The sequence below is a fragment of the Neolamprologus brichardi genome, chromosome 22 (assembly GCF_056152115.1).
Source record: "Neolamprologus brichardi isolate AB-2024 chromosome 22, ASM5615211v1, whole genome shotgun sequence".
NCBI lineage: Eukaryota > Metazoa > Chordata > Actinopteri > Cichliformes > Cichlidae > Neolamprologus > Neolamprologus brichardi.
The window spans coordinates 7,905,001-7,919,509 of NC_142124.1; the positions used below are offsets into that span (position 1 = coordinate 7,905,001).

Genomic DNA, 14,509 nt, shown 5'->3' on the forward strand with positions numbered 1-14,509 from the left:
TAATGAAAAGATATATATACACCATTTAAAATGAGATAAATGTTAATGATTAGTTTGTTCCTGTTTTTTTTTTTATGTATGTATTATGTGCTAAAACTGCAATGTCACCTGTGAAACGCCTTTTTTTGTTGTAACTTTTAAGAATTTACATCAGTGTCTGACCTCACAGAGGAGTTATATAACTAAAGCCTATAAAAATAAGCTTTGTTCTGACGGTTTTATTAATATAATATAAAAACTTTCCAGACTGTAAATAGACTCAAGGGAGATAAAAGACAGTTTAAGCCAAAATTCAAGGTAAACTGGTGATATAGTATTGACATATGGAGCTGGCATGATAAAACAGCTGTAATCTCTAAAGTCTCTTTTAGCTCTATTTTTAGCTTCCACCAGCTGCTGATGGAAACATCTGGTGTCTTTCTGCCACTTGTTCATAAACAGTGTGTTTTTAAACAGCCATCTTTCATTGAATCATGCTGATGTTTTTACTCTGTATATATTCTTAAATCAATCTTGATGCACTTAATAAAAAAGTCCTTCAAACAATGAGTCCTCCTGATCAGGTGTAAATGATCCAGTGGTTACGGGGCCATACATGTACCCTCTCTCTCCCCCCCCTGCAGCCCTCGGACAGCAAGGATTCGGATGATCGTGGCTTCCACGCTGCTGTCATTGAGCGGGGCGGGCGAGAACCACAGAGGGCTGCTGGGAAGGCAGCTCCGATCTGGCTGGAGGTAGAAAAGATCGCTGCGCTGCCTCAGCGATGCGGGACTACATGAAATAGAAGAAAATGTGTTTTTAAAAAAAGATAATAATAATTTGAGGTCATTAAAGTTAGACATCTCTAAATGTAAATACATTTTAAACATTTTATACCTTATTTTAGCGTTGATACAGAACTGTTTCAGTTTATGCATTAAATGGGTTAGCAAATTTTAAACTAGGAGAAGTAATACAGCTGATAGATGGAGATAAAGGGTGATAGGCATAAATCCCTAAGGAGTTAGAGACACCGACCACTTGGAGAGGTAGAACTCATAGAGTCTGACTGGACAACGAAGGGGGTTCTCCTGGTTCTCCATCATCTCCAGCAAATCCTCCTCAGACTCGTTTTTCTTAAACTTCTTAATTGGGACGTCGTACGTGTCTGAAGAACACACAAAAACCACAACAACATGACTTAAGTAAAAATGTAAACTTCCATGTCATACAATTTACCATACATGAATTTCATTTGGCCCCTCAGCCGTTTGGTACCTGACTCTTCCTGGTTTGTACAAGTAGGTGGGTGGAAGCGTAGGAAGGTGGTCTTGGTGTTGCTCTTGCTGGTTTTGGTGCAGAGTGTGATGTTTGCAAAGGACAGCCGGCGGTGCTGCTCGACTGTGGTGAAGCCAAAGTACTTGCAGAAGAAGAAGAGCAGCGTGTTGAGCAGGACAGTGGGCGAGTACGCCCCCAGCTGTTTACAGTCCCACAGAAACTGCTCCTCCACACAGGACAGGACGCAACCTGCAGAAAACAGCAGGCAGCTGATGGACTTGATCAAAATATCAAAGACAGGAAAAAACGAAGGTGCTGAAGATAATTTACCTCCGCCTGTGACTGAAGGTTTAAGGATCTTGGTCAACTCAGTGGAAAACCTGTCGTAGATGAGATCACTCAATATGTTCTCCAGCCGACCGTTCTGAACCAGAAACTACAGAGAAAGACAAAAACAAATATGGCTCATTAAACACTAAACACAGGATATGGTTATGACAAACAGGTGGGTGACAAATTAACAGCAAAAGTAAACAATCGCTGAGTTTTGGATCACTGTGCCCACGGAGCAGCATGAAAGCCCCATGACACTCTCCCAGCCTCTAAATCTTATCATCAGTTTGGAAACTTGTGCTGTAAAAACAAGTCCACCCCCATAGACTTCGCCCAAATCACCAGAACACAAACGTCATGAAGCCCAGAAGCCCCAGATACTGGGCTTCATGATGCAAAAACCACGAAGCCGAGAACACCAGCGTGCTGTGTGAAAAACATGCATCAAAGTCCACACCAGTGTCTAAAGCCAGCATGAAGATATAGTTTAAGCCAGCCAGCAGACGTAGAAAGTGAGAGAAGGGCTCAGAACGCCACAGAAGCCGAGGGACAGCAAACAGACCCAAAAGTCCAAGAAGGGCGCTGGCCAGCACAACCCAGGCACCATGGCCAAAGGCGCAAGACAACCAGTAGCCCCAAAAGGAAACCTCCCAAGCCCCACACTCCTGGACCCCCATCAATCTCGGAAGCAAGAGCCACCCACCCCAACTCAGACAGCCGGGCAAAGAGACAGGACAGAAGGGAGGACCCGAGCACTGCACCACACAGGCCAGCACAATGCATGGGGGGCAAAAAAGAAAAGGGAAGAGAAGGAGCCAGAGAGCCAAGTTAGAAAGAACCAGCAGGATCAGGAAGCCCATTTGTCAATAATTATAAATGTATATACTGTCATTTCTAGTCTTACCAGCTGAATGCTGAGGCAGAGGTAGAACAGCCTGCCGGGGGAGTACGGCTCTCCATCCGATTGTTTCACCTCCCTGATGAAGCAAAGCAGGCAGTCGCTCAGTTCAGCCACAGAGCAACGAAGGAGGTCCGCCTTCAGCGTCAGTGCATGAGCTAACAGATGAAAGAGTCATGAAAAGGTTTTAGTGGATTAGCTTTGACATCGTTGCCTTCATGAGACAAAATACAGAAAAATAAAGTTACACTCAAATTGTATTCATCTGCTCTTTTTTTATGAATTGTCTCAGAATGGAAAAACAAAGTTTTCTCACAGGACTATTGATTTTATGGTCTCTATACGAAGGTCAAACTTGACCTTGTTTTCCAGCTACAGGACCTGGGCATCGTGCAGTCACTGAGTCGACCATGAACTCCTCTGTATACCAAAGTATTTGAGTTTGGAGTCAAACGTGAGGCCCAAACTGAATCATGGAACAGGACAATGATCCCAAGCACAGCAGGATGGCTCAGAATGAATAAAGTCACAAAGTCCAGACCTCAACTCAACTGAAATGCTGTGGCAGGACCTTAAGAGAAATGTATTCCTGCTAGATTCTACAATGTAGAGGGTGTAGTTACTTCTTCACAGGAAAAATTGGGAAATTTTCAAACAGCAGCAGGAAGTTCTTAAAAGTTAGAAAAAAAGCTCCATCCTCTACCTGCACATATGCACGAACAAAGCAGAAAACAGCATGTTTTATGACTATAGTAGTGTTTGCTGGGATTTTTCCACCTGAATTTTTTCATTCATTTCAAAGAGGAAAACAATCTAAAGCTTACAGACAAGTAAAAAAATGTTGCAAAACATACAAGAAACGGGCTCCAGGTTGGTTTGTGACTCTCTCCACTTGATCCATCTCTTCCAGGCGTCAACTCCACATTGACTCTTCAGTGTGTTTTGCTTTGAACACACTGGTTGAGTAAAGTCTGTTTTAGGAGTGTCTTGCTCATCTTTCTTTGAAAGCTGCTCCAGGTTACAATCCTGAGACACACAGAAAAGTCAAAACCACAGAAAGGAAACATCACGCAGCTTCTAACCAGCTCAGCTGGTTTCTTACCTTGTTCTTGTCTTTGTCCAAAGTTTGTGGTACTAAAATTGGAGCAGGAGGAGCGACGGGTGATCTCTGAGGAGTTTCCAGAGCTGAAGGAGGAGAAAGAGGTGGGACGTCAGGAAGAGGACTGCTGGGCATGTCCTCATCTGAAACTGGAGGGGAGGTTTTGTGGCCTTGCGGCTGAGTGACCGGCCCGGCGCTGGTATCAAAGAAATCCTCCTGGTTGTCAAAAGTCGTCTTAAAATCTGTACGCAAGTCACTGCTGCAGCTCCTGGTGTGGTCTGAAAATAATGAAAAAAACCAAGAGAGAGAAACAATTATTTTATCCTTGATATTTTTTATTATTAGAGAAAAAAATCTGTGCACTTATTACAGGAACACAGCACCTATAATCCATGTCACAAGACCTTTTACAAAGCACATTCTGACAGCTCAAAGCAGTAAAACCAGCAAGTTCAACAACTGCACCTAAATGGAGTAGAGCCAGCTGTTATTATTACTAACCCGAAAAACACACTGTATCTAAGTGTTGTTGAAGCTAATAGTAACCTGTGCATTAACATTATTAACAGGTATGTTTGCTTACAGGAAACATCCCTAATCAGCCTCTATGGTGACACAGCATCTTTGACACAGCTGTGACTGTCACGTCCATCCCGAGTAAACAGAAACATTAAGTCATAAATGACTGATGAGACCATAACAATGACACAAACAGTTGTTTGGCTCAGTTTGGTTGATCTGTCCATAAATGATGGGAACTAATTTTTCTTACCCGAGTACTAAAGGTCATCCCGTCCCTGTAAAAATATAACTCTGTAATTATTTCATGTAATTAAAAACAATTCTTACCCTGCAGGGATGAAGGCTTGGGTCTTTCTTCCTCTTTTATCATTTGTCCATGCTTCTGCTCGTCCTCGCTCTGCTCTATCTCAGTCTCAGGCCTGATGTTGAGCTCGCCCTGTAAGTTTTCAGGATGCAAACTCTCTTTTGTGGATTTCACCGTTGCCTCAGAGCCATCTGTGTTCACAGGGAGGACCAGGGGCACAGGCAGCTGTGGGAAACACAGACTTAAGACTCGGGTTTCTACTGAGTTTAAAAGGTTGAAATGCGGCAAATGACAAATGTACTTAAAGTTAAAAGCAGCAGGACAAACAGCTTTCAATAAATTATCATCATTTTTTAATGAACCACAACTCAGAAATGTTTTTTCCTCAAACAGAAAAAAACTTCAAGGATTTTTAAAAAATATGTAACCTAGAAATGACAAAGCAACATTTAAGTACTTTTAAAGAATGAGAGCATTTATCTTACAGTAACGGTCTCATATTCGTTTAAGATCAAAGATGTGCTTTACTTACCAGTAAGGGCAGGCCCACCGGCTGTGGAGTGTACTGGCTGTACATGTTCATCGGCACAGGAACGTAAACCGGCACTGGGACAGGCAGGACTACGACTTTAGGATCACAACGGTCTTCTAACAACAGAAAAGAAAAAATTGAGTAAACACCAAAACGGTTAATTCTGAAAAGATGGTACCTGTTCATGTTTCACAACAGACATTTTATGTGCTTCACCTTTTTGTGTCTCTATTTTAAGAGCCTCTTCTGTACAGGAGACCCCTTTGTTATGAACCAGCGGAGTACAGATGATCGACTTGTTCTTCAGCTCCTTTGGGACAGTCTGAACGCTGGCCTGAAGAACAGACAGGTCACAAAAACATCTTCAACTACGATCAAATCAAAACTACGACAAAGACAACTTCATTTGTAACACAAATAATATTATTAGGTCATTCTGAAATTTAGCCACTTCTAATGTATCAAAACAGAAGTTTATATAGAGGCACATTGATTAAAACATCTTTGCAGACTTACATGTCCAATGACCTTTGTTTGAATGTCAGTGATGGAGCCTGTGGAGAAATGATAGCCAGAAAAAACATGGCAACAACTATAGTCAGAGCAGCTAAAACAAAACACACACAGCATCACAATTTCCCACAATTACTGCTCAGTTTATTTCCTGGGTGAAACATCACCATGTGTTAATAAATAATGTGTCTGTGTGTGTGTGTGTGTGTACCAAGCTGTGTAGAGGCTGCTGGGCCGCTGTGCTGCCTGGTCAGAGCATTAGCCAAAGATAAAACATTCCCAATGACAGGAGAGGACTCTGCTGGTGCTGCAGACACCGGAGATGAAGAGACTTCTGGAAAGAGAGGAGAGCCAGTCAGTGGTGCTAGTAACTGATTAAACTGCAGCACAGATTTATAAAGCCTGTAACTGACACAGGACTCGAGAACAAATTATTATAACCTTCACTTAACCAGGAAGCTCCATCAGAAGCAAATGAAACAGCAAATGTGCATACCTCCGTCGAGCATCTGAACCTTGTTACTGCAGAAGTGCAGGAGACACTTCATGCCACAGAAGTATTTGACCTCTCCCAGCAGTGGCAGACTCTGCTTTAGTTTCCCTTTGTTGCTGCAGGAGTCACATTTTGCCACCTGAGAAAAAAGCAGTTATGAGAAGAATTGGTGATTAAATTGTATTTTTACAAATTATATTTAAGAGTAAAAAAAGGAAAAAACCTTCATCTGCAGCAGACAGACTGTGCAGAGTTTGAGCATCACCCTTCACTTACATGGCTGAGGAGCGTTTTGTATTTTGAGCAGCAGGCTTCAGAGCAGAACTCGATGTCCATGTCTTCACCCGGTGTCGTCACCAGACTCTTGGATATCGACTGGCAGTAACTGCACGAGCGACAGTGTTTACCCCACTTCCCTTTTAGCTCTTGACAAAAAAGCGTCTTGCAGGCTGCGAGAAGAGAAAAGTAAACTTCCAGATCACGTGAAATGGACCATAAACAAACTACACTGACGTGTTCTCCTTACCATCGCTGCAGAAGCAGCAGTCTTTGCCGCCGACTCTCTTCACGTCTTTGATGATTCTTTCATTCTTACAGTATTCACAGGTAGCCGTGATGCTGTTGACCCTCTTAAATTCTTGAAAACAGGCCACACTGCATGCGAAGTATATTTTTTCCTGCACACAAACACGGTTATAGTTTGATACAAATCAGTCCACATAAACATGAATGTTTCTAACAGCTTACAGGTGACAAAGAGACAGTTTAACAGCTGGTGTAAAACAGTGTTGAACTAACAATGCATACAATCAAGAGAGGAAAAAAATAACAAAATTTTCAACCCACACAGCCCTCACTGTTTGTGGTTCTCCACATTTAAAGAAAGGACGGGAGAATGGTACCTTTCTCTGGATGACTTTGGGTGTAGTTAATATGATGCTTTGACACTGGGCGCATAGCAGCTTCGGTGGTGGATGGAGGAAATCCCTTTGACTTTTATCGGGGACTCCTGCTGGATTCTGGCTCTCCTGTAGATCAGACAAAAGAAAGAAATAGGCGAGCCATTGTTCAAAACTGCTGATAGAAATGTGACAAACAAAATCTTCGTCAAGCACGCTGTAAAGAAAGTATTTCCCCTTTAGGTGCTTTTAAATGTTTTTGGGTGGCTATCGAGGGCTTTGTTTTATTAGCATATATTAAATACATTACCCTGAAATCCATGCCACACTTAAGAGTGCAGAAGTTTCTGATGGAGGCATCTGACATGGCAAGGTGACAGGTTGGCACTGCAGTCTTACCACAGTGGTCACAATTCAACGAGGCACCTGAGGAGAAGGGGAGGTTTAATCGAGGAAAGCATGAAACGGAGCAGATTTATGTTTTCACCTTTGAATTTCAAGTCTTTTCATATAACAGTTTAAAAAATGCTTCATCTCCAGGTTTTACTTTTATAAATAAAAAATAGTTAACACACAATGAAAGTTTGAAGCTTCTGAGTTACAAACAGAACTAAATAAGACAAACAGAAGCTGAACAAAGCATCCGTCCCGTACCTGATGAATTGACAGCCTGGATCTTGAATGCCGACACGCAGCCTTTGGTGCAGAAGAGCTCCACAACATTTTCACTGTTTTTGTTTTCAACCATGTCTGATATCGGAGAAGTGTCACGGCACATGGTGCACGGCTGCGGCGTTTGGATTTTCTGTGCAACAACAAAAAGCAAAGACTCAGTTCAAATTCAGCTCCTGTCATTTTTTGAAGATTAGGAAAAAGTAACATTTTGCTTTTAGAAATTGCCTAAAATCTTAAATGAAAAACGAACCTCCTTTGATCCAGTTTTGTTGCAACCTGCTTACACTTGCAAACTTGCAGCCAATGCTGCCTCAGATGAGTGTAGCAATGCCCTCTTTTCTTAATGTCATACAGACCCAGCTGTCTAACACTAAGTGACAAAAGCAATCTGAATCCTGGGTTTTTGGCTCATTATTTAACATATCCGATGTGTTTAATATTTGCCACAATGCATTCACAACAGTAGGAAAAGCAAACTTTATACTTCAGACCTGCTTGAATTGGACCAAGCACTCTTCACTGCAAAGTTTGTTGCCGCCCTCCTCCATCTTGAGCGTGAGCGGTGTTTTACGGTGTGCGCGGCAGTTCGCACAGACGGTGATGTTGTTCATGCCACAGAACCGCAGAAAACACGGCTCACTGCAGATCTTGTGGATGGCGTCCTCTTTCGTGATCTCGTGTTTGCTCTACAAGAAGATAAACAGAGGTCAGGCTCATTTAGCACACACGAATCCAGCTAACAAATAAACTGCAACTTAATCATCGACGATGAAACTATTATAGCAGGAAGTGTCGTGTAATTAGATTAGAGAAACTGGTCCCTGGTCTCTTACAATGCAATATCTGCTGCACATGCTGCATTGTGAGTGTGATGAGACGGGAGCCACGGGTATTTTGGTGGACACTTGTTTCTTGTAGTTGAAGGAGGACAGGCAGGTCTGGCTGCAGAAATCCTTCTTTGTCCCCTCGTTATCCAGCGGGGCCTCGAGGATGTCCTGAGGCTCTCTTATCACTCTGAGAAAACGAGGAACGGTAAGATTTAAAAAATTCAACAGAGTGAAGTTTAGATGAAGTTTAAATAAGTTAAAGGACATCAGTTATTCTGTGAATGAGCCTAAAAAGAAGAATAATTAGAGCTGTTGGGTTTATCTAAGCACAAACCCTGCTGGAACAATAAGACAACCAAAGCAGCACCAAAACATGACACAAGATGGAGCTCTTCGTGTGATCACTCGCGAGGGAAGCCGACTAAGGTCAAGCGCTCTTCCTTCCACTTGAACCCCGTCAACCTCGGCCGGACTTCCCGTAGCGCTTCTTTTATTGTGATTACATGAATATGCATAGTTCCATTAACACGTGACAGTCTCAAACAGGCATGTGTGTGTACGCAGAGTATACACCTGTCTGTGTCTGTGTGTGTGTGTGTGTGTGTGTAAATATGGCCCTGTGAAACCTGCTAAGCCGGGCCTAGCGATGTTTTACTATGTTATCTGCAAAGGAATGCAACTCCCAAGATGACTGACACCAGACGCCTCCAACCAGCCCAACTAAGACAAACGACTGTTGTAACTGAACAGATATAGAGTGTGTGCGTTCCACCGTACCATATATCACAAAACAAGATGCGACCTTCCCATGACCTTGGTAAAATGGCCTGCATTTATATAGTTAGTCCCTTAGTCCCTAAGGACTCCAAAGCTTTACACTACATTCAGTCATTCACACACTGGTGAGCTACATTGTAGCTGACAGAGGCGAGGCTGGACACTGGCGCCAGCAGGCACCAGGCAGACATGTTTGCCAACCACCACCAGTAGGCAAACATGGAGTTAGAATCTCCAAGGATATTTGGCATGCAGGATCGAACCACCGACCTTCTGATTAGTGACTGACCTGCTCTGCCACCTGAGCTACAGCCACCCCTAACTTAATGTGTGTATAAGCAGTGTTGGGAAGGTTACTTTTAAAATGTATTCCATTACAGAATACAGAATACATGCCCCAAAATGTATTCTGTAACGTATTCCGTTACGTTACTCAATGAGAGTAACGTATTCTGAATACTTTGGATTACTTAATATATCATCATGCTGTTTACAACTACATGAATGTACTATTGCTGTGATTTATTACTGTTACTGAAGGTCAGCGGCTCTGAACCGTAGTAAAGGGACCTCTGGCTAATACGGTGGGTTCTGTGTCGGGCTCGTAGCCAAAAAATAGCTTTACTTTGTTGTCTGGGTCAACTTTGCCTGCGAGAGACAGAGAGAGGCGTTGAAAGGCTGCTCCAACGGAACTTATTGTTTTTGGAGGAAAACACGAACATGGTGTACAGTCAAGTCTTAATAGCTTACTTACAGCTGGGCTCGTCAGGCACTCTTCTTGGCTGCAGTGGTTATTATTATATTTACATGCTTCCAGCTCCTGTTTTTGCTCGATGACAGCTCGTACTTTTACTTCTTCTCCCTCCCTCGCTCACAGACATATAACGTGTATGGCAGTCCATTCTCCCTGCAGCACGGACTACACTGCCTATGATGCTACATTCTTTAGAGCTATACCGGTAGCATTCTGCCTATTAGCTTAGCACAACAACAACAAAAAGGCCTCTCTCACCCAGGAAAGAGGCAGAGAGAGAGCGTCACCCTGTAACCATGGCAACCGTAACGCTACCACCTGGAACAACAGAACGTAGCTGTCAAACAAAACCCAAACAGGCCTGACCCGCCACAATATGAAACAGGGAAGTACCGTGTAATCCATTTATTTCAACAAAGTAACTGTATTCTAAATACCACCTTTTTAAACGGTAACTGTAACGGAATACAGTTACTCATATTTTGTATTTTAAATACGTAACGGCGGTACATGTATTCCGTTACTCCCCAACACTGTGTATAAGGTATGCCTAACAGCAGAAGGGAGTGAACATCCTCCCCTCTCATGGTGCAGAGAATGCACCCAGAACCTTAGCAGACCTAAATAAGGATGAGACATTTAACAACATACAAACAATTACATATCTTTAAGCATAAATGATTATATGTTTCTAAGTACAAATGACAATCTTAAGTTATCACTCTCACGAGCGCAGTCCAGCAACCAAAGACTGGGACTGTTAGACTCACTGAAGACAGAAGTGGCACGTCCTCCAAACTGGTATCTTTTGGTAAAATTTCAGGAGGCAGGAAGTGGAGCAGAATGCGCCAGTGTGGTTTTTCCTCTGGTAAACGGTCGCTCCATCCATGAGGGCCTGTTTGCAGGTGGAGCACGATGCAGGGACATCCGTGTTGGTGAGCGAGGGCTCTGCAGGTTTGGATTCATCGGTCAAGGAGAAAACCGACCCAATCTTTAAGTCCTCCTGTAAAAACCAGAACAGGAAATGATGCGCGGGTGGAGCGCTGTTTAAATGATGCCCTGGATATTTAGATGATTTAATGTGCTGTCTATGTTTTTCTAGTTACAATAAATGATATTGTGTCCAGTAATATCTAACTGAAATAATAAAGAAGATAATGTAAAGGGGAAAATGATTGATAATGATTGAGTATCTTACCTTTACTACATTTGGCTCCTTCTTGATGTCCTGATGAGAAACTGAGGCTGCGAGACTCTGGCTGTACCCCTCATCGATGGGCTCTGTTTTGATCTTGATAAAGAGGCAAGAGAGATTTGGATTAACTGTGTAAGGTTAATAGCAAAGGCCTACATGTGGAGCACTGTGAGGACTCTAACGTAAGTGGTAATGTACTGGAAAGAGATTTAATAAACAGAATTTATTCTAATCATGAATTTCTGTTATCATTCAATTGTTAATAACATTTATTCTGTCACTGAATCCAAAATGAGTTTAAGATATTCATACACTACGGCTACTAAAGAAGACATAAAACTTACACTGTTGAGATGTATTACAGATGGCTTCACATCTTTAACCTCACAAATTTCAGATGAAGAGCTTTTCTTTTCTATAAAGACAAAAGCATGAACAAGATTTCTGCATTTGACAACTAAAAGCTTAAAAACTGCTGTCCAACTGCAAAATTCAGCGCAGCACAATAGAGCACGCTTTCTCTGCAGTTTGAAATATGACTGGAGATACCCGTCACAGTGAAGGTCTGGGCCTCGTACACCATCATACACCTGTTGCTGCAGAAGAACTCCAGCCTGCCTTCATCATTTTTATTTTCAATCATGTCTGACAGCTGATGGGACGTCTGGCACATGGGGCAGAGCTGACGAGTGCCAACTTTCTGCAAAGATAACGAAAAATGTGAGATGAAGAACACCATTACCTTAGACATATGTTGTAAAGTATTATGCCTACTCCACATTTATGAAGGTGAGACTCATAATGGTTTTTAAAACTGTGAACTGAGTGTCTTAAACAGAAGTTATAACATTTTGCTGTTTGCATTTAAGCTGCACATGTTTTGCTTAACACATGAAACACAAAGTTTCTTACACATGTAATTTTCTTTTTACATTTATGTTCATTAACATGCACTGTCATAAATAAATAAATAAATAAATAAATAACAAAGCCTGGCGATGACCTGTTATTAGTTCGTTTAAATTATCGGATGCTCTATGAGTTAAATGTGCCCTGATTTCTTTTTATTTCTCAAGTCCTTATTTTTCAAACATCCGGTCCTGAAATAACATTTAATGAACATTTAATCATTTCTGTGCGTTTTCCTCATACTGACACAGTAACAGGATGTCTGGATTATATGATGGAGTTACATTAAGCACAAATACATTAAGAGAATATATAAAAGATGGCCTCATGTTACCTGCACATAGCTACTTTACCACAGACATGGTTGCTTGATTATGATTAGTAATTAACAACAGTTCTAATAACTAAAAATAATAAAACATGCTCCTCGTTCTCTTTCCTCTCAACTAGCCACCTGCCAGCAATCACTTCCTGTTAAAAATGAGTCCTTCCTTTGCACTTTGCACATTCCTGCTATGAATGTGTTGTTTTAGGCACATTCAAGATAATGTGTTTCTGTTTTTTGTTGTTGTTGTTTTATTTCTGCACCTCTTTAAACTTGACCAGACATTCATCACTGCAGAGGGCTTTACTGCCGTCCTCCAGCTTGACCACGAGACATTTGTTGTAGCAGACGGCGTCACACATGTCGCAGAGAGACAAGCGCAGGTTGTTGACTTTGCGGTAGCTCATGAAGCAGGAGTCACTGCAAAGTCTGTGGACCACGCCATTCAGGTTCACCGTGAATTTGCACTAAGGTTGGAAAGGGAACGTGTTAAGAGTAGTTATTACAAAAATATATTATGAACGTGATAGTAATAACAACAAGTTTTAAAGTAAAGGGATGGAGATATTCTGCAGTTTTTTTTTGATTGTCACAAACACTCGCCTCCAGCGTTGTCTAAGGATCCTTAAACAGTTCATGACAAATGCGCTACAATCCCTAATGCATATAAAACAGAGTTCAGAGTAATTTACTTTATTTCTTTTCCTTACATAACAACATCTGGCACACATCCTGCACTGTGAACTAGGTCCCTCTTTTGGTGGAGGCTTAGTAGCAGCCTTTTTCATTTTGGATGTGACGGAGGAGAGACATGTATCGCTGCACAACTCCTTCATAGTTCCCGAATCATCCACCGGAGCCAGGATGATGTTTTGAGGTCGCGCAATCACCCTGAAGAAATAAGATGCAAGAGATCAAATTTACAACCAGGCAAAGATTTGATGACGGAGCTCCTGAACTTTCAGAAATGTTATTTATTCATTAAAAACAATCATCTTTATACATTTCTGAGTCACTGAGATTAAATTTTTTGTAGATGAGCATGTCAAGTTACCACATTCACAAACCTGTTGAATCTGTAGCTCAGCTGCTCATTTAAATGGAGAATTAAAATACAGACTTACTGAAAGCAGTTGTGGCACTTTTTCATGGGTATTTTGATCTCGCGACGCTTTTCATGTAAGCAGGCCATGGAGCAAAAAATCTCCTCTGTGTCTTTCGGCTTGTAAAGTGTCTCTCCTTCCGACAAATTCTTCTTGCAGTGGAAACAGAGCGTGCACTCGTCGGCGATGAGCAACACTGTGTCGTTTGGTTCGACAGCATCCTCCTGTGGGAAGAGCCTCGGTTAGTATATAGGGATTAGAAATCTTCCCCACACTTGAATGTAAGCTCTGTTTTCTGTGACTGAATCGGAAAAAGAAACAAAGCATACTCACAGTGTTTGTCTCTTTTGATTGGTTATTGGTGTCTGAAGGGAGAAATCAGACATGTGATTACTGAAAATACAGCTGCTGTTCACGACGTGATCAATAACCTTTAATAAACTATTACTTTGTATTTGACAGTTTTATTTCACCTTAACGTGTTCTAAAAATTTTAGGCGTCACACAGATGAAATTATTAAATATGATCCAAACTTTCCTCCTCCACACAAAGTCAAAGTAAGGCTTGTTGGGACACACTTACTGGATTTACCTCACATGTTGGAGGCATATGGACACTTTTTAAATAGAACATGTCAAGACGAATGAAGAGAATTATAATAACGGGAAAAGAAATCGATACTTCTGTTAAGGACTTTCAGAATAAAAGCAAAGACAGGATGCAGAGATGTGTAAGATGAGCCTTTTACCTACAGTTAAGGTGATTGCTTGGATTTAGCAAGTAAAAGTACAACAAGTCACAACATCACAGACTTCTACTAACAGTATTTGAATTCTGTGTTTTTCTGTCACTAGATTTCTCTTTATAGAGACATGTTTGTTAACAAACACATCAATAGTCTTATTACTATCATGGTTATTACAAAATAAGAGTTTTTGAGTATTTGTAAATCCTGTGAAAAAGTTATCATTCAGTAGCTTTTGGTTTTGAAATAGTGACAGTGAAAATCTGACCACAACACTATCACTTCTGAATATGAGGAAACCTCAAAAGAGTGAAAAGGAAGAAAAAGAGATAGCAGTGCCACTTGAAA

At 41.5% G+C, this 14,509-nt stretch overlaps 1 protein-coding gene across 1 annotated transcript in view; it reads right to left on the reverse strand.

Annotated features, from left to right (window-relative positions):
* LOC102798149 (uncharacterized) overlaps positions 1-14,509 on the reverse strand; it is a 39,671-nt gene that overhangs the window by 8,700 nt on the left and 16,462 nt on the right. Inside the window, exons 21-46 of the mRNA XM_087835488.1 lie at positions 13,749-13,780; positions 13,437-13,639; positions 13,023-13,203; positions 12,576-12,779; positions 11,628-11,778; positions 11,423-11,493; positions 11,082-11,174; positions 10,654-10,886; positions 8,359-8,539; positions 8,017-8,211; positions 7,505-7,655; positions 7,161-7,276; positions 6,854-6,979; positions 6,478-6,628; positions 6,228-6,400; positions 5,955-6,090; positions 5,670-5,792; positions 5,462-5,499; positions 5,162-5,279; positions 4,946-5,061; positions 4,437-4,638; positions 3,591-3,865; positions 3,343-3,514; positions 2,495-2,646; positions 1,588-1,693; positions 1,258-1,506 (exon numbers count right to left, since the gene is read on the reverse strand). Coding sequence (XP_087691614.1) covers positions 1,258-1,506; positions 1,588-1,693; positions 2,495-2,646; positions 3,343-3,514; positions 3,591-3,865; positions 4,437-4,638; positions 4,946-5,061; positions 5,162-5,279; positions 5,462-5,499; positions 5,670-5,792; positions 5,955-6,090; positions 6,228-6,400; positions 6,478-6,628; positions 6,854-6,979; positions 7,161-7,276; positions 7,505-7,655; positions 8,017-8,211; positions 8,359-8,539; positions 10,654-10,886; positions 11,082-11,174; positions 11,423-11,493; positions 11,628-11,778; positions 12,576-12,779; positions 13,023-13,203; positions 13,437-13,639; positions 13,749-13,780 — 3,948 coding nt within the window. The remainder of the gene's footprint in view (positions 1-1,257; positions 1,507-1,587; positions 1,694-2,494; positions 2,647-3,342; positions 3,515-3,590; positions 3,866-4,436; positions 4,639-4,945; positions 5,062-5,161; positions 5,280-5,461; positions 5,500-5,669; positions 5,793-5,954; positions 6,091-6,227; positions 6,401-6,477; positions 6,629-6,853; positions 6,980-7,160; positions 7,277-7,504; positions 7,656-8,016; positions 8,212-8,358; positions 8,540-10,653; positions 10,887-11,081; positions 11,175-11,422; positions 11,494-11,627; positions 11,779-12,575; positions 12,780-13,022; positions 13,204-13,436; positions 13,640-13,748; positions 13,781-14,509) is intronic.